Source organism: Schistocerca cancellata, chromosome 8, assembly GCF_023864275.1.
Source record: "Schistocerca cancellata isolate TAMUIC-IGC-003103 chromosome 8, iqSchCanc2.1, whole genome shotgun sequence".
Classification (NCBI taxonomy): domain Eukaryota; kingdom Metazoa; phylum Arthropoda; class Insecta; order Orthoptera; family Acrididae; genus Schistocerca; species Schistocerca cancellata.
Window position 1 is genome coordinate 359999152 of NC_064633.1, and position 13631 is coordinate 360012782.

General features: G+C 45.0%; 1 protein-coding gene across 2 annotated transcripts in view; it reads left to right on the top strand.

Annotated features, from left to right (window-relative positions):
• LOC126095282 (cytochrome P450 4C1-like) overlaps nt 1–11592 on the top strand; it is a 355750-nt gene extending 344158 nt beyond the window's left edge. Inside the window, exon 12 of one of the 2 annotated variants that reach the window (XM_049910043.1) lies at nt 11395–11567. In XM_049910043.1, coding sequence (XP_049766000.1) covers nt 11395–11552 — 158 coding nt within the window. In that variant the 3' untranslated portion in view covers nt 11553–11567. Of the gene's footprint in view, nt 1–11394 lie in introns of both variants that reach the window. The other variant, XM_049910044.1, reaches the window with a different exon arrangement.
• Nucleotides 11593–13631: the final 2039 nt, after the last annotated feature.

Genomic DNA, 13631 nt, shown 5'->3' on the forward strand with positions numbered 1-13631 from the left:
CTCCTCCTGCCACCCATACCTCGGCCCCCACCCTCCACACCTTTGTCCTGTCAACTCCCAATCCTAAGTTCCTCGACTCTCGTACCCTCACCATGGAGATACGAAAGTACTTACCTGGTGTTCCCATTTCACAACTCATTCCCCGCAGGGACTCAGTCCTTATCAAGTCCCCGTCCCCATCCTTTCACACAGACCTCCTGTGAAAACTCACACAAGTTATGTTTGGCCCCCACGCCTCTCTGACACCCTTCCTTTCCCCTTCCACTCCTCGTCAGCCCCAGCCTCCCTGTCGCCCCCCCCACCTACACTGCTGTGATCACCAAGCTCAGCTCGGTGATCACAGAGCATGAAGTGTTGGCAGAACTGAACTCCCACCCGGACTTGGAAATCCGCTCTGCCCACCATATCCACAATGCCTCTGGTCCCACCTACCTCATGCGGGTGATCTGAGTCCGCCCCATCCATTGACCGTCTCCTCACCCAGGGTGCCCTGATATACCACTGTCGCCACCCTGCCGAATCCTCCAAATCCCCTCCCCAATCCTACCATTGCCAGCGGTGCCTGATGTACAATGACCACCTGACTCCCAGCTGCAAACCCCCCCCCCACCTGTCCCCATTGCAAGGCCTCCCACTTTCTTAAGAACTGCCCCAACCTCGCTGCCCCTCCTTCCTGTAATACCTGCAATGGCCCCATCCCACCTACTCCCCCAAGTGTAAAGCTAAACCCCCTCCAGCATCCCTGAGCTTACAGTCCCAGTTCGCCCTGTCGATCCCCCTGTCCATCCCAATAATTCCCTCCATCCACCCCCCACGGCCGAGGACATCATCCGGTTCCTTACCATTGTACTCTAAAACCCTTTTCAGCGCCCCCACCTTCCAACAAATCACCCTTGCCGCTCGCTCTGTTTTCCACCTGAACACCTTTGCCACCTACTCCCACAACCAAGCCCACTTCACCTTCACCCGCCTCGACACCCTAGTTTAAGTCTCTTCCCTTCCCTCTCTTCCCCCCCTCCTTCCCGCCATGGCGCGGCACGAGTATTGCATCCTCTTCCAGAACATTCACTCCTTCCGCTCCAACAAATACCTCCTCATGCACACCCTCTCCCAACACCAGGTCGACACCTTCTTCTTGAACGAAACCTTTCTCCAGCCGCACGATTCTATCTGCACTTCTCCCTACATCCTCCACCACACTGACGCTCCTGGTCCTCGTGCGCAGGGTGGAATCGTGATTGGCCGTCTTAAGCATATCCCCGTCCGGCCACAACCTCTCCTCAATGACCCCACTGAACACCTTATCCTTAGCGTCTTCTTCCCCTCCCTCACCATTACCTGTGCCACCATCTATGTCCGCTCCACTGCTCCTCTACCTTATGACTTCATCTCGCACATTGACCGCACCTTCTCCACCTATGTGGTTGCCGCCGACCTCAACATCCATAGCCGCACTCCTGCTGCCCTTCGGCAGTGGCATCAGTTCCTCTCCACAATCCAAGGTGACCTTGTTCCCCTTCCCCAGCACACCCGACCCGAAAGTGACACCACCCCCGATGTCGTCATTTCCTCCGCCAACCTCCTTGGGCGTATCGCTGTCGCCGTCCTTGACCCCACAGGTAGCGATCACCTCCCTGTCCTTCTCACCATAACGTCTGCTCACCGCCCCCCTCCGGCTCCGCACCCTGCACCCCCTCCCAAGGTCGTCCATGAATATCACCGTACCAACTGGGATGCCTACCAGGACTCCATCTCCACCCAGGTCGAAAGCCACCCTCTTACCTATCGCCATCCTGACGACATCATCCACGCCTCGTCCTTCCTTCAGAAGGTAATTACTGACGCAGTGGACGCCCATGTTCCTACTAAAACCATCCACCCACACCATCCCACTCTCCCTCCGCGGGCTGTCCTCCTCCGTGAATCCCGCCGCCTCTATCGCTCCTTCCTGTGCACTCATGACAGGGTTACACTCCAACGCCACCGGCAAATACAGCAACACATATGGAACCTTATTACAGCAACGAAACTCCGAGACTGGCGCCAGACCTGCACACGACTCAACGCCACCCTCCCTATCGACTCCTCCTAGTACTGGTCCGCCTTCCATCGCCTTACTGGTTCCCTTTCCACTCCCCACTACCCCCTCCTCCATAACGATCGCCCCCTTCCTGACAACCTCAGTAAGGCCAACCACTTCGCTTCCCACCTTTCCGAGGTCTTCTCCATCCCCGATGATCCCCACTTTGATTATTCTCTTTTCCCCACCGTCATGGAATGTGCCAATACCTTGGTCGCTCCACTTGCTCCTAGTCTCCAGTACTTGGGGCAGTTGCCCCCCTCCAACATAAACACTCCAATCACAGCACAAGACATTAAACTTATCCTCCAGTCCAAACGCAACACGGCCCCTGGTCATGACTGTGTCACCTACCGTCACCTTCAAGAAAGCCCCTATTCCTTCCTGACTGTCCTCACCCATCTCTATAATGTCATCCTCTCTACTGGCTTCTACCCTGACCTGTGGAAGACCTCCCGCATCCTCTTATTCCTCAAACCCAACAAACCCCCTTCTGCCACCTCTTCCTATCGTCCCATCTGCCTCATCTCCATCTTCAGTAAGGTCCTTGAACCCATCCTCTCCCACCATATCCATCAGCACCTTGCTCAACACCACCTCCTCCCCCTTACCCAGTGTGGCTTCCGACATTCCTTCTCTGCTGAAGACCAACTCCTCAACCAACCTTGTTCACCTTCTGTCTCTCCAGCTCAACTCCCGTCGCTCCGCCATTTTTGTTTCCCTTGACCTCCAAAATGCCTATGACCGTGTATGGCATCCTGGTCTCCTCTTTAAACTCCAAACCTACGCCCTGCCTATCAATTTTGTCCATCTGGTCGCTTCTTTCCTCTCGCACTGTCCTTCCTATGTCACCCTCCACAACACCAACTCCCGTATCTTTTATCCCACGGCTGGCGTCCCCCAGGGTTCTGTCCTCTCCCCTCTCCTTTATCTCTTGTATACAGCTGATATGCCCAAGCCACCCCCACTAGTCCACCTTCTCCAGTATGCTGATGACACCGCCTTCCTGGCTCTCTATCCTACCCTTCAACGGTCTCAACATACCCTCCAAACCCACCTTAACCAGTTCACCACTTGGTGTAACCAGTGGTTCCTCCATCTCAACCCCTCCAAAACCCAGGCAATCATCATTGGCCGCACCACTCACTCCTTTCGCATGATTTCTACCTCACCCTTTATGTCATTCCATCCAGCTCACCCTCACCCTCGACCAACACCTCACCTGGACCCCTCATTTCCAGACCGTCCAGCAGAAAGCCCATTCCCACCTCCGCCTTCTGAAACTCCTGTCTGGCCGGACATGGGGATTGCATCCTTCTACCATCCTCCACACCTACAAATCCCTCATCTGTCCTATCCTCTCTTATGCCAGTGTTGCCTGGATCTCCACCCCCCACCCGCTTTTACAAGGCCCTCCAAATCCTTGAACGCCATGTGCTCCGCCTTGCCTTCCATATCCACCTTCCTTCCCCCACACGGCTCCTGTATGAACTGATCCCCTTCCCCCACTTCCTCCAACATCTCCGCATCCTTTACACTGTCCTCAGGCTTGATCCTCCCACCCTCTGGTTTCCTCCTTCCTCTCCACTCCCCGCCCATTGCCGCGCCTCTATCGCTGTATCCCTCCCTCTCTCCACCTCCACACCCTCCATCTCCTTCATCAGGGCAATTTCCAACGCCTCCCCCTCCCAGATGACGAACTTCGCCGTGACATCTACCCTTCCTTCCAACTATAACCAGGCCTTGTTCCCCCCCCCCTCCCCAGGGCCCCCTTTTTTCCTCTTCCCTCCTTCTCCCAGAGCTGATTTTCCTCCTTCCTCCCCCCCTCCCCTGAGACCCTGCACCCCATACTTGCCTCTTTCCTTCCCACATCCCTCCCTACCTGGCCCTCTTCAGTGCGCCCCCCGCTCATCTCCCCCATCTCTTCCCCTCCCTCCCTTCTTCCAGTCTCCCTCATCTCCTTGCGCCTGGCAGATCCTCTGTTTTGATCATCGTCAGTGTGCCACATCAGTGTTGTGTTTAATGCTGTTTCTCGTGTGTGTCAAGAGGTGTGCTTTTAATTGTGTACTGCCTTGACGTTCGCCGTCAGTGTTTGTTATGTGCTACGCCATCCGTCGATACCTTTTATGCTCCAGTCATTCTGTGCCTTGTGTTCTTTTACTTGTCGCAGTGTGTGGCTTTTTGTGTGTGCTACTTTTAAACAGTTTTAACAGTTTTTTATCTCCATTTTACGGTCACCCTGTTTTTTGTCTATTGCCTTCCATGATGTTCCCCCTTTTTTATATCTATGTTCACCGTATTCTCTCCTTTGTTCTTTTTAAATGTCTTCTATTGTTTGTTCTATGTCTTTCGGCTGAAGAGCAGCGCATATGCTGCTGCCAGCCCGCCCCGATGGGGAATTGAAATACAATAAAGAAAAAGAAAAAAAGTATTCATTTTAGGTAATTACCTTACCTTATGATGAAGTCGCCCTTAGAGGTGACGAAACATGATTAAGGTATATAGAAAATCTATGCAACCGGTTGGCAGATTTTGACATATTTTCCAAACTTTTCACTTTCCCCAGCATTTTTATTCTTCTCCTTCGTATTGTCTTTTGCCTTTCCACTGTACCTTCGACACCTATTTTCGGAATTCCCTTTGCTCACCATATAGTGTGTGTGTCCAACTCAGTATTCTTCCTTTTTTTAAACATGTTTTTGACAGCTCTTTTTTTCCTTCACCATTCCCAGTGCGTCATTGTTCTTCAGTTTATCTACCCATTTGATTTACTACATTCTTCTCCAAACTCATACCTCGAATGCATTAACTTTCCCTCTTTCTCTTTTCTTCAATGTCCAGCTTCCACAGTTGTACAGGAAAACGCTCCAGACGAAGCATTTAACCATCCTTTTTCTTAACCCCAATCCGAATTTGCTACATGCTAAGCCTTTCTCTCTCCAGTAAACTTACTTTGCCACTGAAATTCTTGACATTATATCTTTTCCACTCGTCCTCTTTTCAATTAGCATGCTCCCCAAAGATCTGTACTGTGAAAATGGATCAGTTTGACCTTCCGTTATTTTCACGTTCATGTTTCATTTGACATGTTTTCTCATGATCTTAGTTTTCTTTGTGTTGATTTTCATTCTACACTCTCGCAGTCCTCCAAAAATTGACAGTGTTCTTAATTTAGGTATTAAAAGCTCTAAACTAGTCACAATCTTCTCAATGAACGACTTTTTCTACCAGCCTACCAGACTCCAGCATAATTTCATTTACTTTTTTCGCTGTAATTACACCAGTTTACATTATTGCGTTAATACGAGTGACAATCCGCGAAGTGATTCTGAACTTTTGTCTGACCTTCAACTTCGGCTGACCCCTAATTCTCTTCTGTTATTAAAATTCAGTAAAACAGTAGTACTCACAACACATGTTTATTTTGGTTGGCAACCGGTTTTGGGCTGTAATTTAGACCATCTTCTTGCTGTAGGCACTGCAACAAATGGTTCAAATGGCTCTGAGCACTATGGGACTCAACATCTTAGGTCATAAGTCCCCTAGAACTTAGAACTACTTAAACCTAACTAACCTAAGGACACCACACACACCCATGCCCGAGGCAGGATTCGAACCTGCGACCGTAGCAGTCCCGCGGTTCCGGACTGCAGCGCCAGAACCGCTAGACCACCGCGGCCGGCCGCACTGCAATAAAATAGTAATACATATCAGAGGGATATGTATAAAAGGAAACGGTAAGAAGGCTAAAAACATCTAGAATAAAAGTTAAAATAGCAACAGAATAAAATGTTGTACCCATTATGAAGCAAGATCCGTAAGAAGGCGGACGTCAACTGCTAAATAAGGCAGTGTTACTCGGGAATACATACTGTAAGGCCCGCCCATCGCATACGGCATTGCATCGTTGACGCACTGTCATGTACTCATTGTGAGAGGTATGTTACATTAAATGGCGCAGTTAAAATTTAGAAGCAAATTAAATTGAAAAATATATAGAAAAATTACATACATAATTGTTCACCAGAAAGCCTTTCATAATCTTTTACAAATAAAGGAATTAAAAAGATTATGGAAGGATTAGTAGTGAACTATTAAGTCTTTAAATGCAACTGGACATCTTGTAACAGTATTTCTTTTTGACATTTATCACTACGAATTCATGCACGCAGCCGCGGTAAGAATTCACGCGCCTTCAGCTCTGAGTGGATCGCGACGTACTGTTCTGCAGATTTACTCGGAAACGTCTAGTACGTCAGTTCTACCAACATCAGATTGCAGCCATAAGGCTGGTCACCACATGGTAGGGAGACCAGATAGAACACACAATAGGTCTCAAAGGAACCTCTGGTTTGTGCACTTTTGATAAGTCGTATAGTCTGGACAAGTAAGCTTCTCGCCTGCAGACAAAGATGTTTTTATCAGTTGATTGGTAATTGTAAAATTTTTTGTTCTAAGATCTTTCTGAAGCTTAGTGTAAGTAGTCCTATCCAAAAGATATTTAATCTTTTTTGGTAATCTTCACCCTTCATCACAATCGTGTGTTACCTTTGTCAGCGATGAGGACAAGGTTACTAACATCTGTACTTATGTTCCTTCCCTTCCGATTGTGACAAATCACTGTTACGTGGCTTGGATTTGTGTAATATTTTAGCCGTTCCTGTCCTGATTTCATCAGCGGATTTTGCTAACAAACATATTGCTATCTCAGTATTTGCTTTAATCTCCTACGTGGGAACCTTTAGTGGCTTCACAGTAGAGTTATCTCTTTTAGATAAAACTGAACATTCATCTTTGGTTAACTCCCTTGCAAACATGTTAGTAACCATTCGAGAACTGACAGCCATCAAAGTTTCCGGTCTCTTTTTCTATAAGCTGCCAAACTTCCTCTTCTGTGTATTAGTTGGCGCCTCTGCACTGAGTTCCACAGTCCTGAACATTAGACCGTCAACCTTATTCCTCTCACAACACTGCATTTCTTTACTGATATGCAAATGGAGATTTAATATTTTACTGCTCACTGTCCACAGTTCTACCAGCGTCAAATGGATCCACTTTCGTAAGATAGATGGTTGCATGCGGATATAAATACGATAGGCTTTTTCAGAGCCATGCTCCTCACCCTCAGAAATTATAAAAATATCACCAAAAAAAATGGTTCAAATGGCTCTGAGCACTATGGGACTCAACTGCTGTGGTCATAAGTCCCCTAGAACTTAGAACTACTTAAACCTAAGTAACCTAAGGACATCACACACAGTCATGCCCGAGGCAAGATTCGAACCTGCGACCGTAGCGGTCGTGCGGTTCCAGACTGTAGCGCCTTTAACCGCTCGGTCACTTCGGCCGGCAATATCACAAAAAATACCCAAAGGGTGAAGTAGTTGTTCTCGTGAAGATCTCGGTGCAAACTTAGTTTCTGTCATCTGAAAATGATTAATAACGCAAAAGAATGTTTACTAGCTGCATAACTGCTGTCAGCAGAAGAGGATCTGACTGAGCTACCAACTCAACCATAAACACGAGAAATACTTACGTCTGCACGAAGTATGAGTGCAAGTCTTCATAGTTAGTCACTGCTACCATCTTCTAAAATCTGTTCTTCATTTAATAAAATTGGTGAAATGAATGAATCTGAAATAAAGATATGCAATTTCATTCTATTTTAATACTTATTATTTGAGCTCAAGTATACAAGGATTTCATACAGGACAAACGGACTGTGGTTACACTAGGTACTTGGTGCCCCCAGCACAGACATTGTAATGTTACCTTATTCTCGCACCTGTGTGGATTATATAAATGTTTAGAACTGAAAGTAAATTGTTCGCGAAATAAGGCCGCATCATTTCGACAACAGCATGAGAACAATATAATCATGGAAAGAATCGTAGACTCTGAAATTAACTGACAAAATTAAACGACTCCTGTTTCACCGAATTGGCAAAAGATTAATTAATACCTGTGTAATTTCATGTTATTTTCATAAGGCACAGAAGTTGTTGTTGGCACGTAGGAAGGCTTGGTGACACAGGACCGTGATAATGTTAAGTTTCAGAGCAACAAATGATTTACATAATAACAATGGTAATCGAACTTTGCAAAGGACATTCGATTTCAGGCTCGACTTGCGAAAAAGAGAAATCCAAACGATAGCTTGCAGAAGGCCCGTGACCGTTGCGTCACCTAATCAGCCACTTCTAACTTATTTAGCTGGCTGAAATATGACATAAAATTTAAATATTAATAGTAGAAGGAATTTACGACATTATTATCAAGTCCAAATAAAATCAAGCTTAATTGTCCTTATTATTCAAAACAAATTACAGCTTATCAAAGACACCGTACAGCTTTGCGGTCTAGATACAGAAGAGAAGCAAGAAGAAAGGTTACCGTAGCTCGTTTTTTTACAAATACATACGATAAACGAAAATCTGTGATATTATTTGATATGAAAGATGTAAGCTCTGCTTTAAACATAATGATCGCTGACATGCAAAACGTACGGATCTGTTACATCGCGCGAACATTTGATCAGCAACGTAAATCTGAAAAAGCACGTAAGGTGCAAAACTTCTTTGGTGAATAAAACACTTTCCTACTAAACCCGACCACGAATCAAATATTGCTTACAAACAGAACAGAATCTGCCTCACTTGATAGTAACCATGAGTGCCACTCTGTCTTGGGTCAACATCAGTGCCTACGAAATTTCGCCAACTCAATATGGCTCGGCAAACATTTAGCTGTAGAATAATGTTACCTTTAGATCCAAAACAGTTTCGTGAGAGGAGCTTTTTTAGTAGCACTTACGTATATCACCTTCTCAGCGTGTCTCTTATTTAGAACGGCCCGGCTGCTGGGAAATTGCAACTAAAGTAAACACTGTCCGCGAAAGCCTACAGTGTAGGAGTTCCAAATGAGTTCCATAATTTGTGGCTATGCTGATTTATGACTGAATCATTTACATACGAAAGTTAAATTTCGTTTGCTTACATTCAGTTACATACGAAAAATAATTACCGACAGACAGTTGCGCGGTTATAGTGTACGTAAAATAATCTGTGACGTAATTCTCTAAGTCGGCTTTGTGAAAGTTAAAAATTAATAGAAAGAAAAATCAAGAGACGTTCATAGGATTTGTCGACCTGGAAAAAGCTTACGACAACGTTAAACAGTGCAATATTTTCGATATTCTGAGGGAAATAGGGGTAAGATATAGGGAAACATAGTTAATATACGGTACGTACAAGAACCAAGAGGGAAGAGTGCTCGGAAAAAAGGGTGTAAGACAGGGATGTACTCTTTCGCCCCTACTGTTCAACGTATACATCGAAGAAGCAAGTCTGGAACCGCGTGATCGCTACGGTCGCAGGTTCGAATCCTGCCTCGGGCATGGATGTGTGTGATGTCCTTAGGTTAGTTAGGTTTAAGTAGTTTTAAGTTCTAGGGGACTGATGACCACAGATGTTAAGTCCCATAGTGCTCAGAGCCATTTTTTGAAGAAGCGATGACGGAAATAAGAGAAATTAAAATTCAAGGTGAAAGGATATCAACGATAAGATTCGCTGATGACATTTCTATCCTCAGTGAAAGTAAACAAGAATTACAGGAACTGCTGAATGCAATGAACAGTGTAATTAGTACAGAATATGGACTGAGAGTGAATCGAAGAAAGATTGATGTAATGAGAAGTAGCAGAAATGAGAACAGCGAGAAACTTAACATCAGGACTGAGGGTCACGAATTAGATGAAGTTAAGGAGTTCTGGTTACTAGGCAGCAAAATAAACCATGATGGAAGGAGCAAAAAGGGCATAAAAAGCAGATTATCACTGGAAAAAATGCCATTCCTGTCGAGGGAAGTCTACTATTATGAAACACGGATTGTGAAACATGGACTTTGGGAAAACCGGAGCAGAAATGAATCGAAGCTTTTGAGATGTGGTGTTACAGAATAATGTTGAAAATTAGATGGACTGGTAAGGTATGCATTGAGGAGGTTCTCCGCAGAATCGGCGAGGAAAGGAATATGTTGAAAACACTGACAATAGGAAGGGACACGGTGATAGTACATCACGGAATAACTTCCCTGGTACTAGAGGAAGCTGTAGAGGGTAAAAGCTGTAGAGGAAGACAGAGACTGGAATACATCCAGCAAATAAATGAAACCATAGTTTGCAAGTGATACTCTGAGATGAAGAGGTTGGCACAGGAGAGGAATTCGTGGTGGGCCACGTCAGACCAGTCAGAAGGCTGATGAGACAATAAAAGCACTGCATGTATAGCTACTTGAATGGATAACAGGCACTGCTACACCCACTACTGTTATAGGTAGCCACACATATAATCGTAAGATATTCACGCACAAATAACATGTACCTCTACACAGTCAAGGTATGCCTATACATGTATCAGTTTGAACTTCGAATACGCGGAGCTCGGACGACAACAAGCTGTTCCTTTTGGCTTTGCCACTGTGATACGGAAAAAAAAAAAACGGAAGATTACTCTTGATGTCCGATGTGAAACGTGGTTAATGAATCGAAAACTTGTTATCACATAAATAAACTCTTTGGTTTAGAGCCACCTGCTTGTTACAAAAAATTTCGGATTAGTGGAGAAATGTGTCTGAAGTTCCTAACATCCGCAACGCAGGTGATTAAAAGCCAAGAGCGAATCGCGGTAAACACTATTAAACGCCTATGTTAGTGCTCCTGAACCAGGGCTGGCTTCCACATACTCAAATAAACTACTTCTACTGAGTGGCTTCACTTTGTTCGACATGGTGCCACTACGACGTATGATTGTTCAAACTTAACGTATTGTCGCTACACACACGTTCGGTCACGTGTGCGTTGGTATGCTTACACACACTTCCACAATTGAAAGACGGCCAAGAGTCAGGCAGCTTGAACAGTTCAAATTTCACGACAGACGGTGAAGCATCCATATACAAAGTGCTTGCTTCGCATGCTAGCCTAACATGCAGTTACGTAAATGGCCACCTTAAAAGCTTACGACGTCAAGGTGCATTCGGCAAAGACCAAACCCGTAACGGTGAGAAAACCACTCTAGAAACTCCCAGAAAAATGCGACCTCAAATATACGCCCTCTCAGTATTTAATACAAAGGCCTAAGGCAGGGTAGAGTTACATATCTCTTGATGTTTTCTGGAGCTTAAAACTGAGTTTATAGTATCTTGTCGGTGAACACGCGCTACTAAACTCTACAGCTGAGGCATTACGTTTTCATTCTGATAGCAGTGACAGGTGCAATCTGTAGTGAACAATTGTGTATGTTCGCAATCCGCAGGCCAGAAGTTCGCCATCCTGGAGGAGAAGGCGGTGCTGTCGTATGTGCTGCGAAACTTCCGCGTGGAGACGGTGGACAGGCTGGAGGATCTGAAACTGAATGGCGAATTTCTCCTGAGGCCAATGAACGCCGTCAACTTCAGGCTGTGGCCGCGGTAGCGCAACGTATGTGGTGGCGCCTCTAGCTGTCTCCTGTACCATTCGCTTCACGTTCTCACCTAGTTATCAAGTGACCTGTATTTTTAATACAATTTTATATATTTTTTATAATATATTTAATAAATATTACTTTCTCAGTGATTTGCGTATTTCAATAACTTTGTGTATATGTTTATAACTGACTAGCCGGGTCCCCAACATTGCCTGGGTACGTATTTATTCCAATCTTTAGCAGTCCATCTCCTCCTTCCCTTCTGTCCACCACCTCCTCTCATCTCTGTCCATCTCTAATTCTATCTTCCTCCTTATCTCCACCCTTCTCTTTGTCCTCCACCTCCACATCCCTTCCTCTGCCCATTTTCTCGTCCCCCTCTGGTTGTCCATCTTCTCCTTCCCCCTCTCTCCGTCTGTCTCTTCCTCCTTCTGTCTCTGTCTCCTTCCTCCTCTTTCCCTTCTCCGTCTATCTCCTCCTCTTTCCTCCCCCTGTCCTTTTCCCATTCCCCTTTCTTTGTCCATCTCCTCCTTACGCCTCACTATCCACTGCCCCCTTCTCTCTCCACCTTATCACGCTCGCCCCGCACGAGGCTGGTGGTTCTTACCACTACAGTATTTCATTTCAGATTGTAACTAATACGTATACTAAATTTGGATAAAATCATCACATTTCAAATCTAATTCAAACATATTTAACGTATTTTACAAGTATTTGAACGCATACTTCACCTGTACTTCCAGCGAAATTCACCCTGCAGTTTCATTTTCACCCAGCTCAATGATCTACAATGATATAATTTTTCAGGTACATCCAGTGGTATATGTAGCTACTGTACGCGAAATGTGTTATGATTAAAGTTAATAGTAAAGAAGTAATAAAGTGAATGGTCGTGTAAGAGACCGCAGTTTTTCACTCATCTCGGTGTCTATGACCCCATATCTCCCGAACTATGATTCGTGTAATAATATACTTATCTAGGACCATTTAGCAGCATGTGTGGATACTGTCTGCGAAAAGTGTTGCGAACAGAGTTAATAGCAAGGAAGTAATAAAATTAAACTCCTTGCATGCTGCGACAGTTTTCGACGCATGTCAGTGTTTATAACATCATATCTCTGGAACTATGGACGGTACAATGATACAATTTTTCTGGTAGTTTCAGTGGTATACATTAGTACTGTCTGCAAAATGTGTCGCGGCTAGAGTTAATGGTGAAGAATTATTATTAAATCGTCATGATTTATGCGGTAATTACATGAACAGCAAAAATTTGTTGTTGTTGTTGTTGTTGTGGTCATCAGTCCAGAGACTGGTTTGAAGCAGCTCTCCATGCTACACTTGTGCAAGGTTCTTCACCTCCCAGTACCTACTGCAATCTACATCCTTCTGAATCTGTTTAGTGTATTCATCTCTTGATCTCCCTCTGCGATTTTTATCCTCCACGCTGCCCTCCAATACTAAATTGGTGATCCCTTGAAGCCTCAGAAAATGCCCTACCAACCGATCCCTTCTTCTAGTCAAGTTGTGCCACAAAGTTATCTTCTCTCCAATTCTATTCAATACCTCCTTGTAGTTATGTGATCTACCCCTCTAATCTTCAGCATTCTTCTGTAGCGCCACATTTCGAAAGCTTCTATTTTCTTCTTGTCTAAACTATTTATCGTCCATGTTTTACTTCCATACATGGCTACACTCCATACAAATACTTTCAGAAACGACTTTCTGACACTTAAATCTGTACTAGATGTTAACAAATTTCTCTTCTTCAGAAATTCTTTCCTTGCTGTTGCCAGTCTACATTTTATATCCTCTCTACTTCGACCATCATCAGTTATTTTGCACCCCAAATAGCAATACTCATTTAGCACTTGAAACGTCTCATTTCCTAATCTAATTCCCGCAGCATCGCCCGATTTAATTCGACTACATTCCATTATTCTCGTTTTGCTTTTGTTGGTGTTCATCTTATATCCCTCTTTCAAGACCACGTTCATTCCGTTCAGCTGCTCTTCCAGGTCCTTGAAACGTCCCCTTAGAAAATTTATACAAGACTGTGCTTAAACTGACACACGATATTTTTAGCG